The following is a 23,575-nucleotide window of genomic DNA, read 5'->3' as shown; positions in this document are numbered from 1 at the left end:
CCCTCATGCTCAACACCGAACGCCCATATAAGCACACCCAAGCATCAATATATCATATGAGGCATCTTCAGTTGGGCCTGCCAGCTTCTGCCATCATAGTTGTCATCACCTAGTCCCCGAATGGCCCCAAAAGGCAAAACCCAGGGACTCGCGTCTATATTAGCATTGCAAAGTTAGCGGGGGGCTCACGAGGAGCGCCTGTACGTAGTTATCTAAGAACATTCATCGATGGCCCACGATGTTGATGCGCTCAGGGCCTTCATCGTCGTCCTCGTCGTCCTCGCTGCCGTTGTTAGATTCACTATCCCCTGAGATTTCACCCTCACCCACCTCTCCAGCATCAGCATCGGATGCCCCATCAACGGACTCTGATTCCTGCCCGAGAAAGCCATAGGTGTACTTGAGTTTGGTGCCCCATAAACGAAGTTCGCCGCCGTCTTCGTTTCCACTGCCTCGGAACGAAAAGCCGCCAAAGAAGGAGGTTGATCTCGATCTTTCGGAGTCACGGTCGGGCGGGATACCGAAATAGTTGCTGATCACAGGGGACACAGCACGACCACGAGTCAGGTTGTATGACGAGAATTGGCCACCTGCTTCAGCAGACAAAGGAGCAGTACCCCGAGGAGCCGGGTCTGTCCCCAGGACCGAGCTCGTGTCAATGCGCAACGATGCCAAGGTTGACGACGCACTTTCATCCGCACCGTGAGAGGACGACCTGGCTCTGGAGGGTTGGATATCCTCAAGGTCAACATCAGGTGCTGGAGAATCCAGTGAATCTCTGTGGAGGAGCCGAATCTGCGCGGTATTGTATGATTCGCACCTGAGATCTAGTCAGCATGCCAGTCTTTCGGGCCGCATTAGGAGAATACCCACATATCACATCGAAAGCCCAACCAGTGATACTTCACAATGGATTTAACACCACAATCGTTGCAATAAATGAGTGCCCTTGTGTCTTTGAACTCAGCCGGCATAGGCTGACTTTCAATGGTCCGATCCAAATTCCGGAATGTGGACTCCATGTTTGTAATCGTCTTGCTACAAAGTGGGCAGCGATACGAATTCTTTGCGTATTCGGATAAACATCTTTGGTGAATACTGTGTCCACACCTCATAAAGACCACAGTTTCTGGAGAGGTGAACATATAATCTCCGCAAATTGGACAATCACATTGTGTGGAACGCTCAATACATCGATGAGTGTTCTCAATAGAAATCGGGAGGCAGACACTGCACGTCTAGATATGTGTTAGCAAACAACTTTTGTCAATTTCACGTCAGTCTGTGCTCACCTTACAGTGGAAGAAGTCCTTCCCTAGCCCTTGGCCTATGCGGCAGATACCGCAGTCATTGCAGTGATAGATACTCTTGTTCGAGTCGTTGTCCCAGAGTTTGCAGACATGGCAATAATACTGCGCTGCCCGCTCACCACAGTGTCCGCACTGCTGTGCCGCGGGCTGCGCTTGTCCACATAACATGCAGAGCATATTCTCTGTCTTTGGTCGATCGAGGTGATGATCTTCAATCTCATCGTGGCAGAATCTGCACGTGTACCATTTCTTGCATGTATAACACTGCAACTTCACGTTTCTCTTATAATGGTGACAGCCTAGGAAAGCTTCCTCGAGTTCTTCACTGTCCATGTCCTCTGTCTCACCAAGGGGTGACTCTGGGTCTACTCGTGGTGCATATGTCGGTAGTAGGTCTTCAGCTGTAAGTGGGTAATTTATACGGGGGGGGTTGGAGGGCGTAGAGACTGGGGAAGCAGGCGATAGATCGCCCGACCGGACACTCCAATGACTGGGGCTGACCATTTGTCTTGGACTTTGAGTAGGTGATGGGCTCCTGGGAAAGAATTGATCCCCTAAATCCATTTGATAAGCGTTATAGTTTTCTGTCATCAACGCGTGAATCATGCGTGCCTGGTCTGTACTACTGGACCCTAGGTCTCTGATGGCATGAATCCTTTTCCTCAAAGCGCCCATTCCATCATCTTCTGGCAAAGAGAGAGGAACCCCAGTCTCATTCACCTCAGCCCGGTTGTTCAGATGCTGCCCCGCACTATGTCCGTCCCAGCTTGTCCCCCGAGCGACATCTTGTGTGGGGAAGGAGGCCGAGGCAAGCCGGCCAGGTGATGAAGTTGAAGTCCTTCTGTGCATATTGTGCGACACAAAAAGCGGCCGCGGGGAGCCATCTGCCATGTCTACAGGCGAGTTTGCGGGTGGACAGTGTTCCGCTCTAGTATGTGGTCTGGTCGAGTCTATCGTCGGCGAGATGGTGCGGCCATGGTCGGATCCCGCATACCCGCCGTGCGATGGGGATCTAGCTTGTTTCTCTGGTTCTGGCTCTGGTTCTGACACGACCCTGTTATCCGCCTCTTGTCTATAAGAGCTGTCTGGGTGGTCATTGTCCCAGGTGCTGGTGGGAGTTTCGGCTTGATCGTGGGAAGACAACGGGGTGTTTGTCTGCTGCGAGAGGCGACGGGCTTGCCGAACGACGGGTTCAATGAAGAAAGAAGAAATAAGCCCACTCATGGAGGGCCGGTAGCAGCATAAGACGTGGATGGAAGCTCGCTGGAAGCCAATGGGAGCCGGAAGAAGGTTCGGGGAAATGGTTGAAGGCAAGAAGGTAGGGACGCGAAGCACTTCGCTGGCATGAAGCCTGACAAGGACTCCGGAATACTTCGAACATGTGACATTGGCCCGGCCCGGTCGTTGATTCGCCGATCGCCACTACTTGACAATACTACTACTATCTAGTTTACTTGCCTACTTACTAGGTATGTACAGTAGTAGTAGGAGGGACCTGTACCTAACTAGTAGGTGGGTAAACAGATATGTACTATCAAGAAACGAATGTCGGATGATGCCCGTTTTGAGGATAATTATAACGATACTACCTACCTGCATCCCACCGAATGCAGGCAAGGGGTGTACTCAAATACTCCGCACTCTACAATGGAACTTGCCGCAAGTGAAAGGTACTAGTACTCTCATATTATGCGATCGCGCTGCCCCGTACTAACTGGTCTACGGAGTACAACCTACTGGAATCAGGTTTAATTGCTGTCTACGAAGCGTGGATCACTACGTAGATTATACCGCTGATGATTCTACTAGTAGTCCCTCGAAGATCGTAACCAGACCATTATTGATTGCATGACTACTACCTCAAGCAGATTTCTAGGCTATCATTAAGGAGTGATAGTGTCAGATTAAACTGTCGAATCGCGTCCTGCATCAGAGCAGGATCTTTTTGATCGAGTCCCAATCCTCGCAGACTGAGTTGAGGTTAGAACAGTGAAAATCCCAAATCCCCCAACTCATGACAACCTACATGCGATAGTCCTTCCTCACGTGAGGCTGCTCCCAGTATTTTATCACCATCAGATTTCTGACAATCTTGTGTTCCAGACCTGCAACATCGGCAGCTCGCTGGAGGAAGCGGAGGGTATTGGCTATGCGCTGTGGATTCAATTCCTCCAGTGAAGATGAGCGAAAGGAAGACCGCAGAGTGTTCTGAAGAACATGCCGCGCTGGAGTGGAATAATTGACTGCCTTTAACCCTTGACGGTACAGGTGACGATAGGCATTGATGACCATCTTCGGATCTGCCGCAGGCTTCAGAGCTGACGCCGATCTCATATTGGTGGGAGGTGGAGGAACTCAGGAGAAGGGAGGCAAGTCATTACAGCGTCTTTTTCAGATTCAATTCGGCCACAAGGACAGACACATACCCGCCTGGACTAGAGGCGGTGGCCGGTGCGATATGGTGCAATATTTATTCGGTGTTATTCACAAGCCGGCTGCGATCCAGTCGAATATTTTAGGTGATGGATGACTGAGAGGTTCACGCTAGCCTGATTGGGTATGCCCCTTCAGTGCCCACGCTTTAGGCCGCAAATGTTCGGTTGCGCCCCTCAGTCTTCTCCTTCTTTCTTACCCTTCGCCCTTGCTCCTTTGTATACCATCACCACACTTTTTCTGCTGCTGCTACTACTACAGCAGCAGCAGCGGCACAAGAACAATAACAACAACAAGAAGAAGAAGAAGAAGAAGAAGAAGAAGAAGAAGAAGAAGAAGAAGAAGAAGAGCTGCTGCTGCTACTGCTCCGAACCGCTGCTGTTGCTGCAATCAGCACCCACCTCTATCTACTACGGTCGGGGGTCAGCGTCATCCGCCTACTTGCTAATATTGTGGCCTCCTCAAAGCTCCTTCCTAACCCCTCTATCGGGGTGAGTGTGTCTGGAGAGAGCTGAAACATCGGCTGTATCAGACAGAGTACTCTGTGCTGTCCTGTTCAGTTCATTTGACTCCGCTGGAACTGTGACTGATCTGTCCATCCATGCTCACGGCTCACGGCTCACGGCTGCTTGTGTAGTTAGTTAGACCTATGTGGCTTACTAACTGGCTCCTGCCTGACGGACAGCTTCATACACTACTACTTACTACTTCTGCTGCTGCTGCTATTGAATACGGCCCTCTCTGCTTCGCTCGGTGAATGGCCGTTTCCTGGCTCCTCTTCTCTTTATGCAGCGCGTATCGGAAATGGTACCGGTAAAATGAAGACTTGTTTTATGTAGTTACTTGGGAAGGCCCTACCTACCTACCTCATCAGCATGGCCCGAGTATCGAGGAAAGCTGTTTCAGTTCTTGCCAGACATGCGCCAAGCAGGGCCATCAGGAGGAACACCCGAAAGCATAAAGTGATTCTGGAGTCTATCACGCAAGAGAAGAAGAAGCTTCGCAGTGTTGTATGTTCTTGTGCTGCTAGTCTCCCGTGAGCACTCTTGACGAAGAAGACAGATATCATTTGAAGCAAAAGCGCCCCCTGGCTACACCTTCATCCCTGCTGGTAATCCTCAGCTTACAACAGCTTGTAAGGAATTGTGTCGGAAAGATGGTTGGAAGGTGTTTGCAGTCACGGTAGGCCGACGGCCATGCCCATTTCTGGACGTTCATGTCTCTAATATCCCCTGCTAGACAACACCACATATGCACACCCACAACCTCTCACAACATGTCCATCGAATTGGGTACCACTTTCCAAGCACTGCCGTTGCCACAGTGTGTATGGACATGGGTCTTTATCTCACTGCAGCAGGAAAAGCGGTGCCATTCCAAAGTGTTGGCAGTATAGCCAGCCGCAGGCGTGCTAATTCGGAAGTTTCCCAGACTACCATCAATACAGAAGCAAGAGACGTTCTGAAAGATCTTTTCCCTAACATGCCAGATAATGATTTGAATCAAATCATCAAGACTGCTTTCCAAAAGGTACGTGTAGGGCTTAACCATCGAGGTGGAGGGAAATAAGGCGAAGCAAACCATTTGATAGATACTGAACCTAGATTAAGGGCCAGCGAAAAGTAGGCACGGCAGTTGAGCTGCCTCTAGCTCGTCGGGCCCAGTTAGCGGTGGTAGCCCATATTCGCCATATCTACACGGACTACGATCGTCTTCTGAAGGCGACATCATTCCACGAGGCTAGAAGCCTAGTCGAGGAGCCTACTCTAGCAAAGTTGGTGGAATGGAGAGGAGACGATGAAAATGGAAGGACGGTCTTGGAAGACGTATTCCGTGAGGTCATTGTCATATCCGATGATGAAGAAGATAGTGATACCGAGGGAGAGGCCCCCGCCTCAGTCGACCGAGACCGCAGTGTAATGGTGGTCTCCAGCAACCCTCGGGCTGACGAGTTGCAAACAAAGCAGCTCAATTATGCTAACCCTATTCTTCGTGAGGTCCAATCAGATATATCAGATGATGAAGCTCCACCGGGCTTTCGTTTCATCCCAGAAGCGCCCCGGACGAACAAAATTGACCGCCGTGGTTTCAGCAGATACCAAGCTTGGGATCGTGCGATCAATCGATATAGACATATGGCAAATGAGGCTGACCAACGCAGATTACACGATGGGTCTACTGATAGCCGGAGGCCAGTAGTTACTCGGCAGCCGTTGCAGGAAAACGTTGGGCAAGAAGGACCCGCCTTATACCCTGCCATAGACCATCCTTGTGTTTCACTTGCACCCCTGGCTGCGTCTAATACAGGCCCTTTTGGCGCTGGAGCAGGTAGACCCATTCTAACTTCTGTAGTGGATCGTCATGTAAGTTCCCAGGGGCACATTTTACCCACCATGATTGTGCTTTTTGATCTCTAACCATAGTGACCCCAAGCTAACTTTGAACGAGTCATACGAATTAAATCGGGGGGCTGAATTGTCTATTGACAGGAGAGATATTCTTCTGTCAAATGTGATCCCCTTGGACCGAACACAAGCTGCTCCACCAAAGAGGCGTACATTCCAGCGAGATGACTCGCCCAATGCTCCTGTGTTCGTTAGTGGCCCTAGAGAAGTTTATGAAATGACCCAGACTGGAGACCCAACTTTACCTTTGGCCCCATCACAACACAGAAGCACTGTGCAGTCACAGGATCATGCATTTCCCTCTATTGAGGCACCTTTGCCCGTGGAAATCCGGCGCTCCGACAGTGGTCAATTGGATCATCTTACCAAAAGGATGTCTGGGACGTTCTCCATCCGTTCAGTGACGCCCCATCATCTAGCTCACCGGGAGGCGTCGCATCAAGATTTGCAAAAGTCGGCTCGAGATCAAGCTGCCAAACGGAGGCGTACGGCTCATTATGAACCTGTTGGAGCAGATTACACCTACTCCAAGGATAATTCTGCCAGCACTGTTGTTCCTCACAGAGCTGGCTGGTTTCACAATGCTGCTGGATATGTTCCATGGGGCAGTTCTTCGGCCTTGGATGAAACCTATGTCCGTAGGGGGTACGTTGCGCCATTTGGGGCCTTAAATACCCCTGAGAATCATCCAGGACGGTCCCAGTCCTCTGCTGTTACCGCAAATATTGGCTTGAATACCGAGGCAGCACAGCATCAAGTGCCGGTAAAGAAGTTGGACAACCAAACATCTCACTTACTCTCTTCTGAATTTCCCGCCCGCCGCTGGTCTCCAGGGCAGCCTCACATCTTTCCAGGCAATAGGTATGCCATTTATAAGGATAATGCTTCCGAAAGGCTTGTTCCTGTACGGCACTCCGCCTTGGAAGAACGGCGTGTCTATCGTGAAATTCCCGGATACAATATTCGAAATTTGAGGCCGGTTCAGGGTCCAGAGTCACAAGAGTCCATATGGAGTAGCAGGATTTATGGTCGCACCCCTGCTTCACACGCGCGGTCTCCGAAAAGACATTATGCAGAAGACTTTGTTCGTGCTGTTGATTATGATGATCGAATCCCACTGGAATATACAGCGCAGCATCAGCTTCAGACGCCAAACCGTTCTATGGGAACCCGCCCTCAACCAGTTGGGGTTACCGTGCAAACCGAGTCCTATCAGTGTAACATATCTGGTAGTATGGAATCAAGACCATCTGGCCCTGTTTGTCTAGATTCGCGGGCGGAAATTACTGCCCAGGATTTTGCAGCGGCATTAGATCAGAGTCAAGGATATCAGACTGTCAGAGAGATCAACCCATCTTCTACAGCCCAGTATTACGATAGATATGGCGGAGGCACCATGGACTTTTCATGGTATGGCCCTTGAAGCTGTCTAACCCCCCGGCCCGATCTTATGGCTGCTAATCGCCCCCAACCATGACAGGCAAGCCTCTGAGTGTCAACAACAAGGATCGGGGACAGGGGATCAATGTTATCCCACATATGTCAGACAAGTGAATCGGACACAGTATTCAGTTCCTGAGGGTCGGGCTGTTGTCATTGTTGACTGAAGTCAATGACTACCCAACCTGTTTGTTTTGTAAATGCCCGCATGTACATCACTGTACGTAGTGGCATTGGGTCAATGGATGTAATACCAAATCACATGTCAACAGTGAATATGACAAGTGCAATACTTCTTATGTAATTATTCTGAACTACCTTGTGCACATCAAAGCCTGGTCTAATGAATGCCCTTAATCATGTCCCTAACCAAAGTAAATGGGCAAGGCTGCCATCTGCATGAAAAACAAGATCTGCAGGGTTTTCTTGCACGGTTGACAAAATAAAATGCCAGAAAGCAGCAGCAGAAGCCGGGCTGGGTTTAGAAGGCTGCTGAGTCGCTTGATATGCACCACTCCTGTGCACACCCCTCAGACTTCCCGAGCGACACCATCAGCCTCCCCACTATTAACTCCTTTCCCAGTCTTCTTGATCGTTGCCAACACTGTTTCATAGGGTAAAGTCTCGTCAGCCACCACAAGGGCGGTCTGAGACTCCAAATTCACATCAAAGGACTTGACACCTGTGGTAGGGGAAGGGTTAGCCTCAACACTCCCTTGGAGGACGGTCACAGAATCAAACACTGTCTGATTTTACTCTGTAAGGCAAGAGAGATTGCTAGACAGGAAAGGGAACTCAGACACACCATTTAACTTCTTGAGGACTCGTTCCACGGCACCAGAGCAACCCCCGCAGCTCATGGTGACATTGAATTTGTATTGATGGTCTGACATGGTGAAAAGCAGCGAAATATCCAAGACGGGGAGGCTATGTGTACAGGGACAACAGTGAAAGTTGCAGACTTGCAGACTTGCAGACGCGACTAGGGACTAGATATAAGGATTATAATCGATTGTTATTGATTGTATTACGAGAATGGCGGCGGGGTTGGGGGAGAATCAATGGGTGGGTCAGGTCAGCGGTTGTTTCAGCTTTCAATAGAAATACCACTAATATTACATCTACTGGTATTGAGTACTCCGTAGACTCAGTTACAACACCAATTTTCTACTGTTATTTATCCCTATTATATATCAGGTAGTACTAGTAGGTGGCAACAGCCCCTTCTAAAATTCTTCTTCTACGTACCATTCCAACTTAAAACCCAGCTGCCCGCTTCTTCTTCCTTCCCTTTACCACGCTCTTTCGTACAGCTTCTCGACCTCCGAATATACCACGCTCGACCTGTGTCATCGGGACATCTTCGTCCACAGCTTGGCTGGTCTGGGATCTAATGGCGGGCCTCTCGTTATCAGGCTGGCTTCCCCATCCCCGTACGTCAGACATAACAGAGGCAGCAGAAGACATCGGGAGAGGTGCGGACACTCCTTGTGACGAAGGTGTTTTCTTGAGAGACCGGCGTCTTGGAGGGGTGACGTTGGGTGCTGGTTGCGGTTCCTCCGTTTCTTGGGTTTGTACCGTCCTTTGCCAGTTATAGCCACCTGGATCAGCTCCTGGGTGCCAGTGGTGAAGCACGCTCTCCGTATTTTGAGGCAATGCCCACTCGTTGCTGAAGGATGCAAAAGCGGAAAGACTGGCATATGAAGGTTTCTTGTCGCCTTGGTCATGAATCCCCTGTTGCTTGTGCCACACGGCATTTCTAGGTATTGCGCCGCTAGTCCGAATATCTATGCCACTATCGCTTAGTAACGCCACTGGTAAAGACTCGTGTCTCGCAACATCAGAGTCCGAAGCACCCATGGGGTCATTTGCGGTAGTAACTAAGGATGACAGAACGGCCTCGGGGCTTGTCCGCGAGCCAAAGCCCACCTTTTCAAGACCATGGGCCTGCTGTACCTTGATACTTACTTGCGCCAAAATCAAATCCCCAGCAACAGTGCGAATGACTTTCTCCTTCATAATTCTTGTACGCCCAGGAATATCGTAGGGCATAGTAGTCAACCAGTCGTTGACCAACCGGTCATAAGTTGCTATTAGATCCATTTTCGAGAAGCCCTCCGTGGAATTGGTCGGTTCAGCGAGATGCGTGCTGGCATGATTATATCGCCGGTTCTCAAGTTGGGTTTCGTTGAGGATGCTTGAGTGATCATTCAAGATTCTAGAAAGTAGGCTTTGAAATTCGCGGGCGTTCTGGTCGATATCCTCTAACAAAGGACTGCTACCAAGGATCTCGAGCCTGGAAAAAATCAGATGGTGACTGAACGCAATGGTGATTTCGTATCAACTTATAACAAATACTCACCATGTTTGACTTGTAGGCCGGCCATTGGCCGCAGTTCCAAAAGCTATCTCCTCAAGCTCTTTCATGGCTTCCCGGAAACTCCTATCGGGGCCTGCGCTCCCTTCCCTACGTAATAACGTTAACGTACCAATCGCAGCCGCGTACACTTCAGTATAATCAATGGTCCACTGTGGGATAGCGAGCGTAGTTACACCGGATATTCCAGCATCTGGGGCAGGGAATATGCCTGGGCCCAAAACACATTCGTCCCAGTCATCGACAATGAATTCATCCTGAGAGCGAGCCAGCTGCATTCGCTGCACTACGGCATGTTTTTTCTTTGCCCATAGGACATCTCTTGGAGGGGACTCATCTGAGGCGCCTTTAGATGAGAGACCTGCAAAAATCGCCTCGCGAACAGCCAGACTTGAATCAACGACAAAAGCCTTGATGAGTCTTGCAGATGGATCATAATACTTTTTACCGATGGGCGACGGCAAGTGCCTGATCTCCTTGAAGGCAAGCGCTGAAAATTGCGTGCTACTGGAAAGGAGTTGGATTTCGGTGGCATCATCGGATGACAACGGAATATTCAACACAAACGGATCAGGGGTTGATATCGTCTTCGTGTGATCCTTGTGCGCAGGAGGACATTGAAAAACCAGTGTGAGACGAGTGAGTCTTGAGTACAGGATAAGGTAGAAGTCTGGCGAGACTGTCAGTAAGAGATGTGAAGTATTTCAAATGGGCTGTGGCACTCAATAATATACCTTCATGCACAAGCAAATGAGTTAGTCGTAATGTTACGTCCTCGGGATCCCGAAAATGGCGCCAGCTCAGACGGGGGTATAGAGGAGTTCTTGTGTCACTATTTGCCGGTTCAGAAATAGAAGCGACCTCCAACCAGAAGATCCGACTTGTTGTCAGTATGAATACTTGCGACACATCGTAAAGACTCCTCTTGACATCTAGAATCCACTCCGATTTTTTCAAGCCAAGCTCGATCATATATGGCCAGACCAGCCCATTGTGTATTCGATAAAGCATTGGACAACGCCGGTCAGACACAATTAATCCATTGACATCTCCAGCCCATTCAATGGCGGCCCATCCATCATGCCGAGGATGGTCGTCAATATCTTGAGTATCTCCCGAGTCGAACCATGGCAATGAACCGGATTTAACACACGCAGCTGTCCAATTGCCCTTGCTTCGTCTGTGTCGACCAGATAATTCCCATATGCTCCAGTTGCCTCGATTGTCAACAATGGCGAATTGTTTCTGATACCAGGGGTTGAAGGTCACGTCTGCATGTGCAAAGCCTCCAGTCTGCATGTTCGATATTTCCACTAATGGATTTGCATCCAGCCGGGACCGGATGGATCTGTTCGGAATTATACGGCCATCATCGCAAGATACAAGCATAGGCACCGGGTTTCGATGATACACCGGTCGAAAGATAGTGGTTGAACGAGGCAAACGAACAGCCATCCAAGTCGCCTTTTCCTCCATCGTTCGTGCAAAGCATATTTGACGAACAGGGGCCCCTCCGGCGGACCAATTAGCACTCTCTGACTGTCCAATCGCCGGAACACGCATCCAAGTTGTTGTCTTCTGCCGGATTTCTACATTGTCTTCTTCAAATTTCCGCAAGCAGATTGTGTTCCCGCACTCTCCTGATGCCACCACTGCAATCGGTACCACACGGTTCCCCGAATCGTTGTTTTCCAAGTCGACAGCATAACCTGTATCAAATAGAGAAGAAACTAGAGGGTCACAGATTGCAGATGCGGCCGTAATGGAATGAGACAGTGTCTCGTTTCTGGCAAGAGGCCAACAAGCGGCAAGCTCGGGGTATACAGTAGTCAAAGAACTTTTGTTCCCAATGGACGAGATATGTGGCGCAGTGAGAGGCGACGGGATTGTAGTTTTTGTAACGCCTGTATACTTGATACGAGGGCCTCAAGAAATGGTTAGTATTGCATGGTTGGGAGAAAGACGTCGTTGCCCTGGATCGCTTACATGGGACCAGTGTTCGCGAGAATTCCCAGGTCTGGATTTCAGTGTTATAGACTGGTTTGCCCAAGTGCCCGTATTGTAGAGCACTCGTAGAAGGTTCATCCATTAGGTATGTTTTTGATCCTAGCGAAATGCGCTAGCTCCAGCATATCGAGACACTTAGATGCAACGTCTGAATCATATTTCCTGATGGTGTCCTTGAATACAGCTGCTTCCGACAGCCAGTCATGCATACGCAAGATGGCTGAAGGTAGTTATAAGGACGAGACCAAGATTCATTGGGACACTATCTAATGGGCGAAAAAATATTACGATAGATCGATGCCAAGCTTTTGTTAGTTCGTATCTGGCGGTTGCGCCGCAACACGGTTTAGCGTCTCTTTCGGGGAACAGGACCCGGAACAATCAGTATCATCACCACCCCGCGCATATCAGAAGTACTCCAATCTACGTCTTCCAGCAGTCTGCACTGAATCATCATTCGATTAATCTCATCATGAATTCTTCTTTCGATCCGTCACTCTCAACGAGTGGCATGCGCCCCCCCCTCGCGTCGGCTGATGCGCCCTCGATGGCGGACTCTCTCCCCAGTATCAATTTCGGATTCGAGGATCTTCGGAGTCGCATGGCGCAGTTTACCGCCCGCTTTGATGCCTTTATTGAGAGGGGTCGTAAACAAGTGCTGGAGGAGCGAAATCAATTCAAGATAGGGCTAGCAGAGCTTCAGGGTATGCCATCGGTCATCAGCCAGGGCGCGAGACCACAATTGCTAATCCAGAGTTCATAGAGGACGAGCGCATGAAGCAGAGGGACTCTGAGATTCTTGAACTTAAATCACAAACCCATCATCAGAATCTTCAGAAGGAAGCTGCTGAAGCGGCGGAAATGCACGCTGCAATTTCGTCCGTAACTCTGGAACGCAACTCCCGTCTTGCCAAGCGCGATCGCCTGAGGCAGCAGATCGAAGAAACTCAGAAGGCCATCAACCAAAAAATAGAGGCGCAGAAAACGCACGCCAGGTATCTGGATTCACAGGCGCGGCTTAATGTGCCGGAGTTGGAGTTTTGGCAGGACTATTTGTGCTTGCGCATCGAGGGAGCTGGGAGGGAGGATCGATTAAAGTTCGTTTACACTCACTTGCTTGAGAAAGACTGGGAGGTAGAAGCCTGGTTTGAACTCGGCACTGCTAGTCGCGATTACGCCGTGTTCCACACGCGACCCAAGCTAGACCGGGAGGCCCTTGAACAGGAGCTTGATATTGTCAACGAAGATCGTGACTTTGGTGCATTCTTAAAAAGAATGCGGAAGCTATTTGTTGAAACCTTGAAATAGGGACATATCGGGGAACATGATTACCTAGCGAGTACAAGTAATGATTCATCTATATCAATACTGTGGTATGATCCAAGTTGAATTCCTACAGCATCGGAGCATGCCCCTACGCCTACGGTCTTGGTAGTTTCAAGGGGCAACGCCCAAGGACATGTATTGAAGTTTGTCTGTTGTGGGGGATACCATCCAGTCTTTCATGGGGAAACAATGAATAATCCAGGCAGTATCATTAAGCATTGTGGGTCAACCGCCAGTGGCTTCGCGGTAAAATGATATGCTCCGGTTCGCCCCAGCCGTAGCAAATCCCTCTGATCTGCCGACCTTTGGCAGCCACTTCACGCTCCAGAGGGCTTTCTCTGTTTCAGAGTGGGTTGCGACACATGTTCGGGTGTCGATTGACCAAACCTTGACCTTTCCATCGAATGATCTTCTGAGCGTTAGAATGGCTTCTGCGAGAGCTAGTGGTATACATACCCGCTGAGGAGGTATTCTCCTGTGTGGCTCCATGAAAGCGACATGATCCAGGCAGAATGTCCCGCGAGATTAGCCACTTGCTCGCCAGAGGAGGTGTCATAGAGTATGATAACCTTGGAGTCACCAGCAGCAGCGAGTAATTTCCCCCCAGGGGAAAATGCAACGGCTCGTGCAGGATTCACCAGGCCTTGAACGTAGTGATTAGCCGGTCAGAGCCAAGCTCCCATAAACAGGTACATACCACATAAGCTGAATGGCATACGTCCCGTATCTGTACTGAAAATGTAGACACTGCCATTTTCATGTCCGCTAGCTATCAAGCGGCCATCCATAGACTGATTTGGTACATGAGCGTTTGCAGATTAACATTGGATAGAAGATACACTTTACCAGATCAATACAGGTGCCGAAGCTACCTTTTGTTTCATAGTCTCGGATCTCTTCGCCTTTAGCGTCAAGGTCCCACACTTTGATGTGTCCGTTTTGAGTGACGCCAGCAAGATACTGTCCATCCTGCGACAAAACAATGGCCCAGACGTCCACAGTTTTTGCATTATTTACTATCAAACAGTTAACCACGGGACTTTCAGATGGTGTGCAAAGTAGAGCCACTCACTGGAGGCTGCCTCATCTTTGGACCAGATGTCATCACGACAGGACCACACAAGAATATCACCACCGAAGCCAATACTGGCTGCTCTCGAGCCTTTTCCGTTGGTTACCACATGATGACACCCGACTTTATGGGCGCCGTCAAGGGACTGTACCAAAGGAAAATCGGCACCTGTGGTTGAATGAACCTTGAGAGAAGAAGCACCCGAAGCCGATAAGACCTGCCTGTCAGTCACAGCCAGTGCGAAAATATCAATGGGATGCGCTATTCTTGAGTTTAGCATACATTAGAAAAGTAATGGCGTGGTTGTCTACAAACCATCGTCTGCCGAACCGCAGGAGAGGTATTGTTTCGACTAAAACCCAGTGTTGATCCAGTCAGACTCTGCTGGGGCAGGACTCATTTTCGACAACATTACCATGCTCAAGCTGTGGCTCTAGATGTCTAGACGGTGCAAGCCATGTGAAACTCAACCACGTTGTAGCGTTGGGGGGAAGGGGGGGGGGGGGGGGGTATAAACGCGTAGTTGTTTGGGGACACGAGCATCAGAACTGGCGGGACAAACCGACTAAGGGCCAAATGAGATCATGATCTCGATGGCACCCACTCGGACGGGCCGAGCTACTCTTCACTCTCTGGCGTCTTTCAACCAGCACTGTTGCGCGTAGTCGAACTTACTATAACAGACAATTTTCGCGAGGCTTTCAAGTGGCTCGAAATAAATATACAAGATATAATCACAGTACGAAACTAAAAGATGATGAACCCTCAACTGTGCCAGACGCCGAATGCCATGCAGCATTTACCCTCTTATACTTCATGAATGCCAGATAAAAAAATACAATCCCAACGGCAGTCACGATCTACCATACAGCCGTTTCCATTCGCCAGCTGTTACCTAAGTATCCATCCTCCGGACTTTTTTAAGCCGCGTGGGTTCGGCCCCATTGCTTCTTGATGCCTGGAGAAAACATTGTTATTCGACACTGAACAGTCATATCCAAGTACCCTAACTGAAGAGAGCACCTACTTTCGACGCAATGAGGACACAGAACATGCGAGCGCTTCACTTGACCGCATCCGGAACATGTGCTGAGACTCTTGACGTCCTTCAAGGCCTTGCCGGCCATTTGCCGATGACGCTTTTTCATATGCGAGGTTTTCTTTTTGGGTACGGCACGGAGAACAGAATCCCACAGGTCGGCCATGATACCCGGGATACTTAGCGAAAAGGCAGCGGGCCTCAGAAGGTTGTAAGACCAGGCAGGGACGTTGAAAGCAAAAGCGAGTCGTCCGGCCGGCGCCGCGGGGGACAGCATTTCCAACAGATAGAGGCTTCGGGGTAGCATCTGGGATGAGGCACTGGATGGGAGGAGTCGCAGAGCCATTTCTGGGTGCCGATTAAGGGTAGCAGATTCGAGGGCAAATAATGAATTGGATGGGACGCAGCGCTGGCTGGCAAGGCGGGCATAAAATCGAATAATTCTGCAGCTTTTTTGGGCGGTGGCTGGCCCGATTTGGTGTCTGGAGATGCGCTATTACAGATATAGACTAGCGGGCCCCTGAGTCGCAACCGCCTGTTTGGGCCAGCAAGTACCTACCAACTTGGTAGATTGTAGGCATTGTCCTCCTTCCTGCATTTTAAGGGGCCCCGGCTATTTGCTGTCACTACTACGTACTACTGCTACTACTATTACTACTACTAATACACTGCTGCTATCACTCCTTCTTCTCTCTGTCGGTCTGACGCTTGGGCATTGCCAGCTTCCTATCCAATTGTTCACTTTACTTCGTCTCTTCCTGTCCCCTTCCCCTCTTCCCCCCTCCCCTTCCCCGAAGGTACTTGCCTATAGATACCACACCACGTCGTTCCACCCTTTCTCATAACCTCGAAGTCCTACACGATGGCGGCCGCGGCTAATTCGACTTCGACCTCTCCTGCGGCGGTCTTCCCTCGCAGCCATGTCGGTTTCGACAGTATTACCTCGCAGATTGAGCGCAAGCTGTTGAAGCGTGGTTTCCAGTTCAATGTGATGTGCGTTGGTGAGTCGAATCTGTTGCCTTCTTTCTCTCACGCTTGACTGGCCCCCCAGGCTAATCTACTTGAACGAACAGGCCAGACGGGTCTAGGGAAATCTACTCTGATCAACACCATCTTTGCTTCTCACCTGATCGACTCCAAGGGTCGTCTCACCCCCAATGAGCTTGTCCGCTCCACCACGGAGATCCAGACCGTTTCACACAGTACTAACCCCCTCCCCCGAAAATCCATTTCTTCTACAACTGTGGCATATCTAACCGGTAGTGTAGTCATTGAGGAAAATGGTGTGCGCCTCCGGCTGAACATCGTTGACACTCCCGGATACGGCGACCAGGTCAATAACGACAGATGGTAATAGGGAACTCTGTCTCACCATGGATATCCGAGCTAATTTGTCACTAGCTGGGATCCAATCGTGAAATACATCAAGGATCAGCACTCCGCGTACCTTCGCAAGGAGCTCACCGCTCAGCGTGATCGCTACATTCAGGATACCCGTATCCACTGCTGTCTCTTTTTCATTCAGCCATCCGGCCACGCGTGAGTGAAGACTATGCCAATTTCGAACCAGTCGGAAACTGAATTCTTGGTCATACAGTCTCAAGCCCATTGATATCGTCGTACTGAAGAAGTTATCGGATGTTGTCAACGTCGTGCCCGTTATCGCCAAGGCGGATTCGCTCACCCTCGAAGAGCGTCAAGCGTTCAAAGAGAGAATCAAGGAGGAATTTGCCTTCCACAATCTGAAGATGTACCCTTATGATAATGATGAACTCGATGATGAAGAGCGTGCCGTTAACGTCCAGATCAAGGTACGCCACCCTTTTCAATGAAACGCGTCCTATTTGAGTTCGTTTTCTAATGCCCGTCTAGGACATCATTCCATTCGCTGTCGTTGGCAGTGAAAGGACTATTGTTGTCAATGGTCAACAGGTTCGAGGCCGCCAGAACCGCTGGGGTGTTATCAATGTTGAGGACGAGAACCATTGTGAATTTGTTTACTTGAGGAACTTCCTTACTCGTACTCACCTCCAAGATCTCATCGAAACCACCAGCCAGATTCACTACGAGACCTTCCGTGCCAAACAGCTCTTGGCGCTAAAAGAGAGCAGTGCCGCGGGGGGCCATCCTGGCAGCAGCCGTCCCATCAGTCCCTCTGCGGACAGAGAGCTCAGCCGCAACTCGCAACGCATGACTATGAATGGCTATTGATTGAAATAAAGGGATTGATAAATTGCAATGGTTCAGCGAACCGGGCAACCGAAATGCACCGTTGCCCTGCATTAGGAGGCGGCCAACCAGAAGCTAGCCTCGGAGACTGATTTCCTTTCCTTCTATTCATGTTTTGATCCTATCGCACCAACTTCATATCGGCATGCTTTTTCAGATATCCTCTTTAACTTCGGGCTTTTCGTTCATCGTATTAGTGTTCATTTTACCTTCCACCCCCGAATTGGGGCGAGGGGCGCGACTCGACTTCATGTCCTTCAAATTGGTTATCCAAATCGAAATGACTCTAGCACAGAATGTTCCGGGCGTCGTCTTGTCGTTTCATGTACTTAATTCTTTAATATTCGTCCGTGAAGAATATAGCAGGTTCAAAATGCCGTTCAATGATGTTCCCATGTTTATAGTATGCTTACCGTTTCTAGTACCACCAAATATATCAACATCGCGCAGTCCATTATTGTCGACGTGATTAGAGGGGTATACCAGTCGAACTCCAGCATGATGCGTCGGTTTCACCGCCGTCCAAAATCTAATTTTCTTCAGGTCACAGTGTACGCTTTTACCAGGTTGTTGGGCATTGTGATCCTTGGACTCAAACTGTATGTAGTGCACTTGTTGAAGCTTTCCTCCGGTTTTACGCCTCTCACACAATATTCTCTCCCGCTCAAGTGCCCGTAACCGGAGCCAAGCGTGATTATCGGTGCGCTTCACCTGCTTCATACTCTATCTCACTCCGAATTGTCGGACATATGGTCTTTTGGGTCTAGTGTGGCCCGTCTCTTAGCCTGTATCCTCCGCAGCGTACTCCGTACAAGACGACTCTTTATCTCTATTCTGGTGTTAAGTGTACAAACCACCGGAATCCCCGGGTTTCTTCGGCGTTTGGACGCTAGTTACAGACCGGTTCCCACAAATCTGCGCATGCTTGACCGCTCCGCTTTGTCACTCGCACAATCCAGATGATCATAGTGATATATCTATTTTCGGGGCATTCAATTATTCCCGGGGGTCTGGTTGTATCGATTACAAAAGACCAAGCGAAATTCTACTCAAGGTATGGTTTAAAATAACCAAAGCCCAATTACAAGCAAGGGCGGACTGCTTCTAAACGAAAAAACAGAAGAACGAGATGCTCAACGCTGAGAGACGGCTTCAAAAGCAGGGTTGCGCACAGGCACTGATGGCTATTTTCACCACTAAAAGATGGAAAGCTAACACATGGGTCTTCCAATCAGTGTATACGTCAAGTATTTCGTATCAGCGGTGAGATTTTATGGGGTTAATTTTATGGTAGAATCAAAGGCAGTGTACGGAGTAGAAAGAAAGGGAAATGGTAGTCGTGAATACTGTTTGACGGGCATAGGAGGGAGACACTACAAATTCGAAAGCGGTCATGGTTCAGATGATTTAGAAGATTTCGGTAAGATCCTGCTTATCCTTCAACATATATTAACAAACACACTGCCCCACTACTATATTCATCACTAATCGGTGTGTGGAGAGATCCTGACCACTGGGTTGATCTACTAGGCCCTAATTCACGGCTTCGGGTGTATATTCTCAGCAGCCTGCGACTCCTGCTCCAGGAAATTCGACCAGAGCTCTGCCAGTGACTCTTTGTTCGTGTTGCTGTTATCCAAGAACTCTGTAGCTAGAGCTTGGCTGCTAGGCGTACGGTGAACAGGAGTGCTTGGGACCCTCAGCTTACCCATCGTGCTACTGGAGGTCCCAGGGCGTGACAGTCCTGCCTGCTCACGCTGTTCTGTCCCACAGAGTCAGGATCATTGTATACGTCCCTAAATTTGAATATGGGCGAATTGGCTCACCATCAGTCCAGCCCAGGAGCGCTGCAATAAGCTGCAAGATCTGGAACTTTTTCGGGTCAGATCGATCAAGAGCAAGAAAATGCAAAAGATGGTTCGTAACAATATGTCTAACATCTGAGTAAGTAGAAGTCCTGGAGGGCTTGGGGTGACTTACCTATCGACGTTATCCTCCGCCTTGCCTTTCTTGAGGAACCGCAGCGCCTTGGTCAAATGGTCATTTAGTGTCACCGCTTCATGCCTGAGCTTTCCAATCAAGAGGTTTTTCTCTTTGACTTCTTTCTCAAACGGCCGCACTCGCTCGAGCTCGTTTTGAGCGTCTTGGAGAGCCTTGTTGGCTTCCGAGGAACTCTTCTCTGCGCCATGAAGCTGTTTCTTCAGCTCTTCGAGTTGAATATCGGAGCTTTCTACAAGCTCCCGGAGTTCTTGTTTACGTGCTGGCGCCAGTTAGCATACACAAATACAGATCGGGCATACTTGTTTCCTCACCTGCTTGGATCTCTTGTAACGCCCGCTGCAATCCATCCACGGTGGCTACCTGCGAGTCAAGATCAGAAGCGGCTTTCTCATATGCGCCTTTGACGGTCACAAGCTGTTCCTCAAGATCTATAACTTTCTCTCCCAGATTCTCCCTAATAGACCGCTCCTCCATCGCTAGCACCTCCCAATTGTGCATGGCCTCCTTAGCCTGTTCAAACTCTGTTTGCAGATAGTTTTCCTGTTCGAGTATCTCTTCTTTTTCTTTAAGCCAGTTCTGCTGCGATAAGTTCGTTCGGTCTCGCAGTGTTGATAACTCTCTCAACATGTTGTTGTTCGCTTCTGAGACCCGTTCCAGATCGGAGAGCTTCGACTGCAGCCCTTCCTGCAAGCCTAGGTTCTGGCCCTCCAATTCTTCGATCCTTGATTTCGCCTGCGCGAGCTCCTCCTATTCGAGGGATTAGATGAAAGGTCGAAAGGGGTCGCCTGTAGATGGTGGAACATACAGCATCTTCCCGGAGCCTCTCGCCAAGCTGCGACTTGATGGTATTCACTCTTTCTAGGAGTTTCTGGAACTGTGACTCCGCATGTTCCTTCTTGCTCTCCGCATTTTCCAAGTTCTCCTGTAGGGCCGCCATGTCTGCGCGATGCTTGGACTGTAAGCCCTCCAATGATTTCCGCATATCTATCACTTCGGCGCGCAAGGTATCCCTATCTCGGACAAGGGCATCGAGCCGTTGATTTGACTTAAGAATGTCCGGGCTAGCTGATCTCTTTCCATTGTCCGCATGGTAAGTCTTATCATCAGCGATGGGCATTTCTGGGTCTTCAATTATCGCGCCGATGTCTGGTTTGGTCCCGTTGGCAGAGTCTCCGGTTCCGTGTCTTAAGATGGCACTTTGGTTGTCTGTGTCCTCCTGCACGTCGGTGATCCAAATTTAGCGAATGAAGACGATGCCATGTTAATGCGCAAACCCTTACACTTGACTGTATCGCCTCCAAAGCATCGTTGGCTTCCACCTCCAAGGATTCCTTAGAGCTTTCATGTTCAGCTGGTTCCCCAGATTCCATGGGTTTGACAGCCCCCTTGTTCCGCTTCTTGTTCTTCGGTTTTGCGCCTGCCGGCCAATTGTAAGCGGAAGTATTGAGGATTAGTGCAAACTGAGAATTATGGTTGACAACGGACCTTCGGGCATTTTCTTTTTCCAATTTTCCAAGACGTGAAGATTGTTCTTTGATTTGCTCTGGAGCTATGGCGGTATTCACTGCGCCAGAGTGCCGTATCTGTTGTGAAGAGATACAGTGTACAGACAATAGCTGTCAACATCACTAGCGCAAGGAGGTTGCTTCCGCAGTTCTCGCTTAGGCATGCAGAACCACCACACCTTGTTGAAGGCAACCAGATCAGGAACTCTATCTATAGCCTACCACAACATGCCATATTATCTAGTCCTCTTATGGGGTCTTCTGTCTATCCATAGATCATAACATGATATGTCTCCCTAGTTATATTCAGGACACTTAGTACAACAAGGTTACCCAACAATAAACGATCAGCATTCTACTCCGTACCTCGGAAAGCTATGCTCTGGGGGAGCATATCGCCCGCGATCGTTAGATATCAGAAGTATGCGCGCAATGAGATCATGAGCCTCAGTGGTTGGACTGAAGAGCCTTATGGTTGAAGTCAGCCATCCTCGGCATGGAAAACCGAACTGCGATTTGTCCAGCTCTACATATCCCGGATTTCCAAGCGATACCCTTTAAGTCAAACAATTAATTCCAATCTGGCCGCAAATTCACCTCTTCATCACATGAAATCATCAAGGAAGTCCGGGTCCCGGTCTTGGTTGCTACTCGCTTGGATGTTTTCTTCGCTCATCAGGTCATCATAAGCATGTTCTTTCTGCCACTTCAACTGTTCCCTTTCCCTTCTCTCCAGCTTCTCCCTGGACCGCTGTTCCTCTCTTGCCTTACGTTCGTCCTTTTGCTTCTTCCTCAAGTATTCGTCCTTCTCCGCCTTCAGGTCGGGAGACTTTTCAACGCGGGTTTTGTTCAGTCGGTTGACAATGGGGTTCTCCCGTTGGTGGACGTAAACCTTCCGGACCAGTTTGTGGTTGTGGAAAGAGACCTGGCCTGTTGCCATAGATCCATCCTTCATGAGGTTCGACCATGGTGTATATATGACCGTTATATTGTCCTTTTTGTTCCCTGCTCAACCGCTTAGACTACCTCTTCCATAGATGTTCAAATTCCGTTGAATTATCGCTGACCTTCTATCGAGTTTGCCTTCGTAAGCTGCGCGCAATCTTCCAGGAGTTGCTGTGGGATGTTGTCCCAAGTTTCATTTTCTTGGAGGCGGAGATAGACGTGAGCACTGGACAGATTATCAACATGGAACTAGACATAGTGTCAGTCTTTTCCTAAAATAAATGAATCTACCACAGCAATCAGACAAACGAACCCTGCGGGTGAGTTACACATGTACAAGCATTAGCGAAAGGTCGAGGGTAGCAGTCCAAAGGTCGCACTCTACCAGACATCTCTCTCTATGCCATATTTGATAAGGTCCTCATCTATGCACAGAAGTTATCAATTAGGCTTTGAGCATGCCTTCAGGATGTAATATGGCTAACATACTCTCGAATTTGTCTTTCCCAACATATATGATGGCAGGGGGTTCAACCACATTGGATACAAAATGATAAACCATTTTGCATATACCCTTTTCACAAAATATAGATGTAACTTCCTTCGTCCAGAAGAAAATAGTTACAGTGCCAGTGCGGTAGCAGCAACACAACAACAACAGAATGATTTCTTTTGATAGAAAGTTTCTTGATACTAGATTAGTTTACTAGAATGAGAGAATGTGCATAGATTAGTCATTGTTTTATTAACTCTGATTAACTGGCTATGCACTACGTACTCCGTACAACACCTTACAGGTCCACACAAGTGGTACCAGAGCTGTAAAATTATCTATTATAACAAACCAAATTTGCTATTTTAGTATGTACTACTACTAGGTAATCATTGATGTAGGTAGCAATTTTGCAGTTCATGAACGCTCTGATTGGTTGCTGATCTCGGGTAATTACGGCGGGCTACACAGACCGTGTACGCAGCCAGTGCTCCAGCCTGAGGCAGCGATAGCTGCCCCGTAACAAGCAGATTAGCAGAGAGGTTTAGATAGTCGCGCCCCGGAGGGGCGCGAGCTGCAAATTCTTGCTTAGCTATGCTCCACCTGATTAGGTACAAATTACCTAGTTAGTGATTATTATTGCGTAAGTCAAGTCATTTATGCATGCTTTTTCGAGGGTTTTAATCTTACTAATGTGATTTATAGTAATTATAGTGATTATCACTTTTGGGCTCCTTATCGGCAGGAACAGTGCTCTATTCAACTAAATGCATAGAGATTAGCAAGTAAACAGGCTTACTTGGTACTAACTATATGATGGATGTTTACATATACCAAGTCAAACAAGATGAGACTACGTATCCTTATTTTGACAGATGTACCTAGGAGTCTGGAAGTAAAATGTTTCAAACTCCTCAAGTAGTAAGTACTGGGTACCACTTTGTACTAGGTACTCTGTACCTAAGTATTTGTATGTGGTACCTACCTAAGCTA

General features: G+C 48.9%; 11 protein-coding genes across 11 annotated transcripts; 4 read left to right on the top strand and 7 right to left on the bottom strand.

Annotated features, from left to right (window-relative positions):
* Positions 1-154: 154 nt before the first annotated feature.
* BO70DRAFT_315049 (RING finger and CHY zinc finger domain-containing protein) lies at positions 155-2,617 on the bottom strand. The gene is made up of 3 exons (XM_025540294.1): positions 1,293-2,617; positions 874-1,238; positions 155-820 (listed from the first exon to the last, which is right to left on the bottom strand). The coding sequence occupies exons 1-3, from the start codon at positions 2,532-2,534 to the stop codon at positions 223-225; spliced, it is 2,205 nt and encodes a 734-aa protein (XP_025399043.1). The 5' UTR covers positions 2,535-2,617; the 3' UTR covers positions 155-222.
* A 530-nt stretch (positions 2,618-3,147) lies between these two features.
* BO70DRAFT_362202 (DUF1763-domain-containing protein) lies at positions 3,148-3,790 on the bottom strand. Its single transcript, XM_025543227.1, has one exon. The coding sequence runs from the start codon at positions 3,642-3,644 to the stop codon at positions 3,333-3,335; it is 312 nt and encodes a 103-aa protein (XP_025399042.1). The 5' UTR covers positions 3,645-3,790; the 3' UTR covers positions 3,148-3,332.
* Positions 3,791-4,618: 828 nt separating this feature from the next.
* Positions 4,619-7,759, top strand: BO70DRAFT_315045 (DUF2293 domain-containing protein; the record flags this gene model as incomplete). Its single annotated transcript, XM_025540293.1, has 6 exons — positions 4,619-4,753; positions 4,806-4,925; positions 4,983-5,273; positions 5,354-6,106; positions 6,192-7,558; positions 7,629-7,759. The coding sequence occupies 6 exons, from the start codon at positions 4,619-4,621 to the stop codon at positions 7,753-7,755; spliced, it is 2,793 nt and encodes a 930-aa protein (XP_025399041.1). The 3' UTR covers positions 7,756-7,759.
* Positions 7,760-7,847: 88 nt separating this feature from the next.
* Positions 7,848-8,499, bottom strand: BO70DRAFT_429315 (copper metallochaperone ATX1). Its single transcript, XM_025548065.1, has 2 exons — positions 8,394-8,499; positions 7,848-8,270 (listed from the first exon to the last, which is right to left on the bottom strand). Exons 1-2 carry the CDS (start codon positions 8,479-8,481, stop codon positions 8,119-8,121), a joined length of 240 nt encoding a protein of 79 aa, XP_025399040.1. The 5' UTR covers positions 8,482-8,499; the 3' UTR covers positions 7,848-8,118.
* Positions 8,500-8,748: 249 nt separating this feature from the next.
* Positions 8,749-12,195, bottom strand: BO70DRAFT_315044 (uncharacterized protein). The gene is made up of 4 exons (XM_025540292.1): positions 11,952-12,195; positions 10,700-11,890; positions 9,951-10,635; positions 8,749-9,884 (listed from the first exon to the last, which is right to left on the bottom strand). Exons 1-4 carry the CDS (start codon positions 12,052-12,054, stop codon positions 8,846-8,848), a joined length of 3,018 nt encoding a protein of 1,005 aa, XP_025399039.1. The 5' UTR covers positions 12,055-12,195; the 3' UTR covers positions 8,749-8,845.
* A 165-nt stretch (positions 12,196-12,360) lies between these two features.
* BO70DRAFT_429313 (kinetochore Spc25 family protein) lies at positions 12,361-13,325 on the top strand. The gene is made up of 2 exons (XM_025548064.1): positions 12,361-12,676; positions 12,736-13,325. The coding sequence occupies exons 1-2, from the start codon at positions 12,445-12,447 to the stop codon at positions 13,278-13,280; spliced, it is 777 nt and encodes a 258-aa protein (XP_025399038.1). The 5' UTR covers positions 12,361-12,444; the 3' UTR covers positions 13,281-13,325.
* A 198-nt stretch (positions 13,326-13,523) lies between these two features.
* Positions 13,524-15,716, bottom strand: BO70DRAFT_371210 (SKI complex subunit WD repeat protein SKI8; the record flags this gene model as incomplete). The annotated part of the gene is made up of 6 exons (XM_025544787.1): positions 13,524-13,707; positions 13,755-13,941; positions 13,996-14,089; positions 14,145-14,314; positions 14,371-14,631; positions 15,398-15,716. 6 exons carry the CDS (start codon positions 15,714-15,716, stop codon positions 13,524-13,526), a joined length of 1,215 nt encoding a protein of 404 aa, XP_025399037.1.
* A 555-nt stretch (positions 15,717-16,271) lies between these two features.
* Positions 16,272-17,620, top strand: aspD (septin aspD; the record flags this gene model as incomplete). Its single annotated transcript, XM_025539402.1, has 6 exons — positions 16,272-16,410; positions 16,483-16,611; positions 16,678-16,759; positions 16,811-16,948; positions 17,007-17,220; positions 17,282-17,620. The coding sequence occupies 6 exons, from the start codon at positions 16,272-16,274 to the stop codon at positions 17,618-17,620; spliced, it is 1,041 nt and encodes a 346-aa protein (XP_025399036.1).
* An 858-nt stretch (positions 17,621-18,478) lies between these two features.
* BO70DRAFT_38493 (uncharacterized protein) lies at positions 18,479-18,944 on the top strand. The gene is made up of 3 exons (XM_025545697.1): positions 18,479-18,692; positions 18,759-18,796; positions 18,874-18,944. The coding sequence occupies exons 1-3, from the start codon at positions 18,598-18,600 to the stop codon at positions 18,903-18,905; spliced, it is 165 nt and encodes a 54-aa protein (XP_025399035.1). The 5' UTR covers positions 18,479-18,597; the 3' UTR covers positions 18,906-18,944.
* A 112-nt stretch (positions 18,945-19,056) lies between these two features.
* BO70DRAFT_379750 (putative Golgi matrix protein) lies at positions 19,057-21,407 on the bottom strand. Its single transcript, XM_025545370.1, has 7 exons — positions 21,125-21,407; positions 20,920-21,056; positions 20,445-20,855; positions 19,951-20,386; positions 19,619-19,898; positions 19,465-19,571; positions 19,057-19,400 (listed from the first exon to the last, which is right to left on the bottom strand). Exons 1-7 carry the CDS (start codon positions 21,132-21,134, stop codon positions 19,177-19,179), a joined length of 1,605 nt encoding a protein of 534 aa, XP_025399034.1. The 5' UTR covers positions 21,135-21,407; the 3' UTR covers positions 19,057-19,176.
* An 80-nt stretch (positions 21,408-21,487) lies between these two features.
* On the bottom strand, positions 21,488-22,676 carry BO70DRAFT_362186 (putative DUF814 domain protein). The gene is made up of 4 exons (XM_025543226.1): positions 22,579-22,676; positions 22,474-22,514; positions 22,212-22,338; positions 21,488-22,149 (listed from the first exon to the last, which is right to left on the bottom strand). Exons 1-4 carry the CDS (start codon positions 22,649-22,651, stop codon positions 21,749-21,751), a joined length of 642 nt encoding a protein of 213 aa, XP_025399033.1. The 5' UTR covers positions 22,652-22,676; the 3' UTR covers positions 21,488-21,748.
* Positions 22,677-23,575: the final 899 nt, after the last annotated feature.

Source organism: Aspergillus heteromorphus, assembly GCF_003184545.1.
Source record: "Aspergillus heteromorphus CBS 117.55 chromosome Unknown BO70scaffold_13, whole genome shotgun sequence".
Lineage (NCBI taxonomy): Eukaryota > Fungi > Ascomycota > Eurotiomycetes > Eurotiales > Aspergillaceae > Aspergillus > Aspergillus heteromorphus.
The sequence above is the reverse complement of the archived record's forward strand: the minus strand, read 5'-3'. Positions and strand labels throughout refer to the sequence as shown.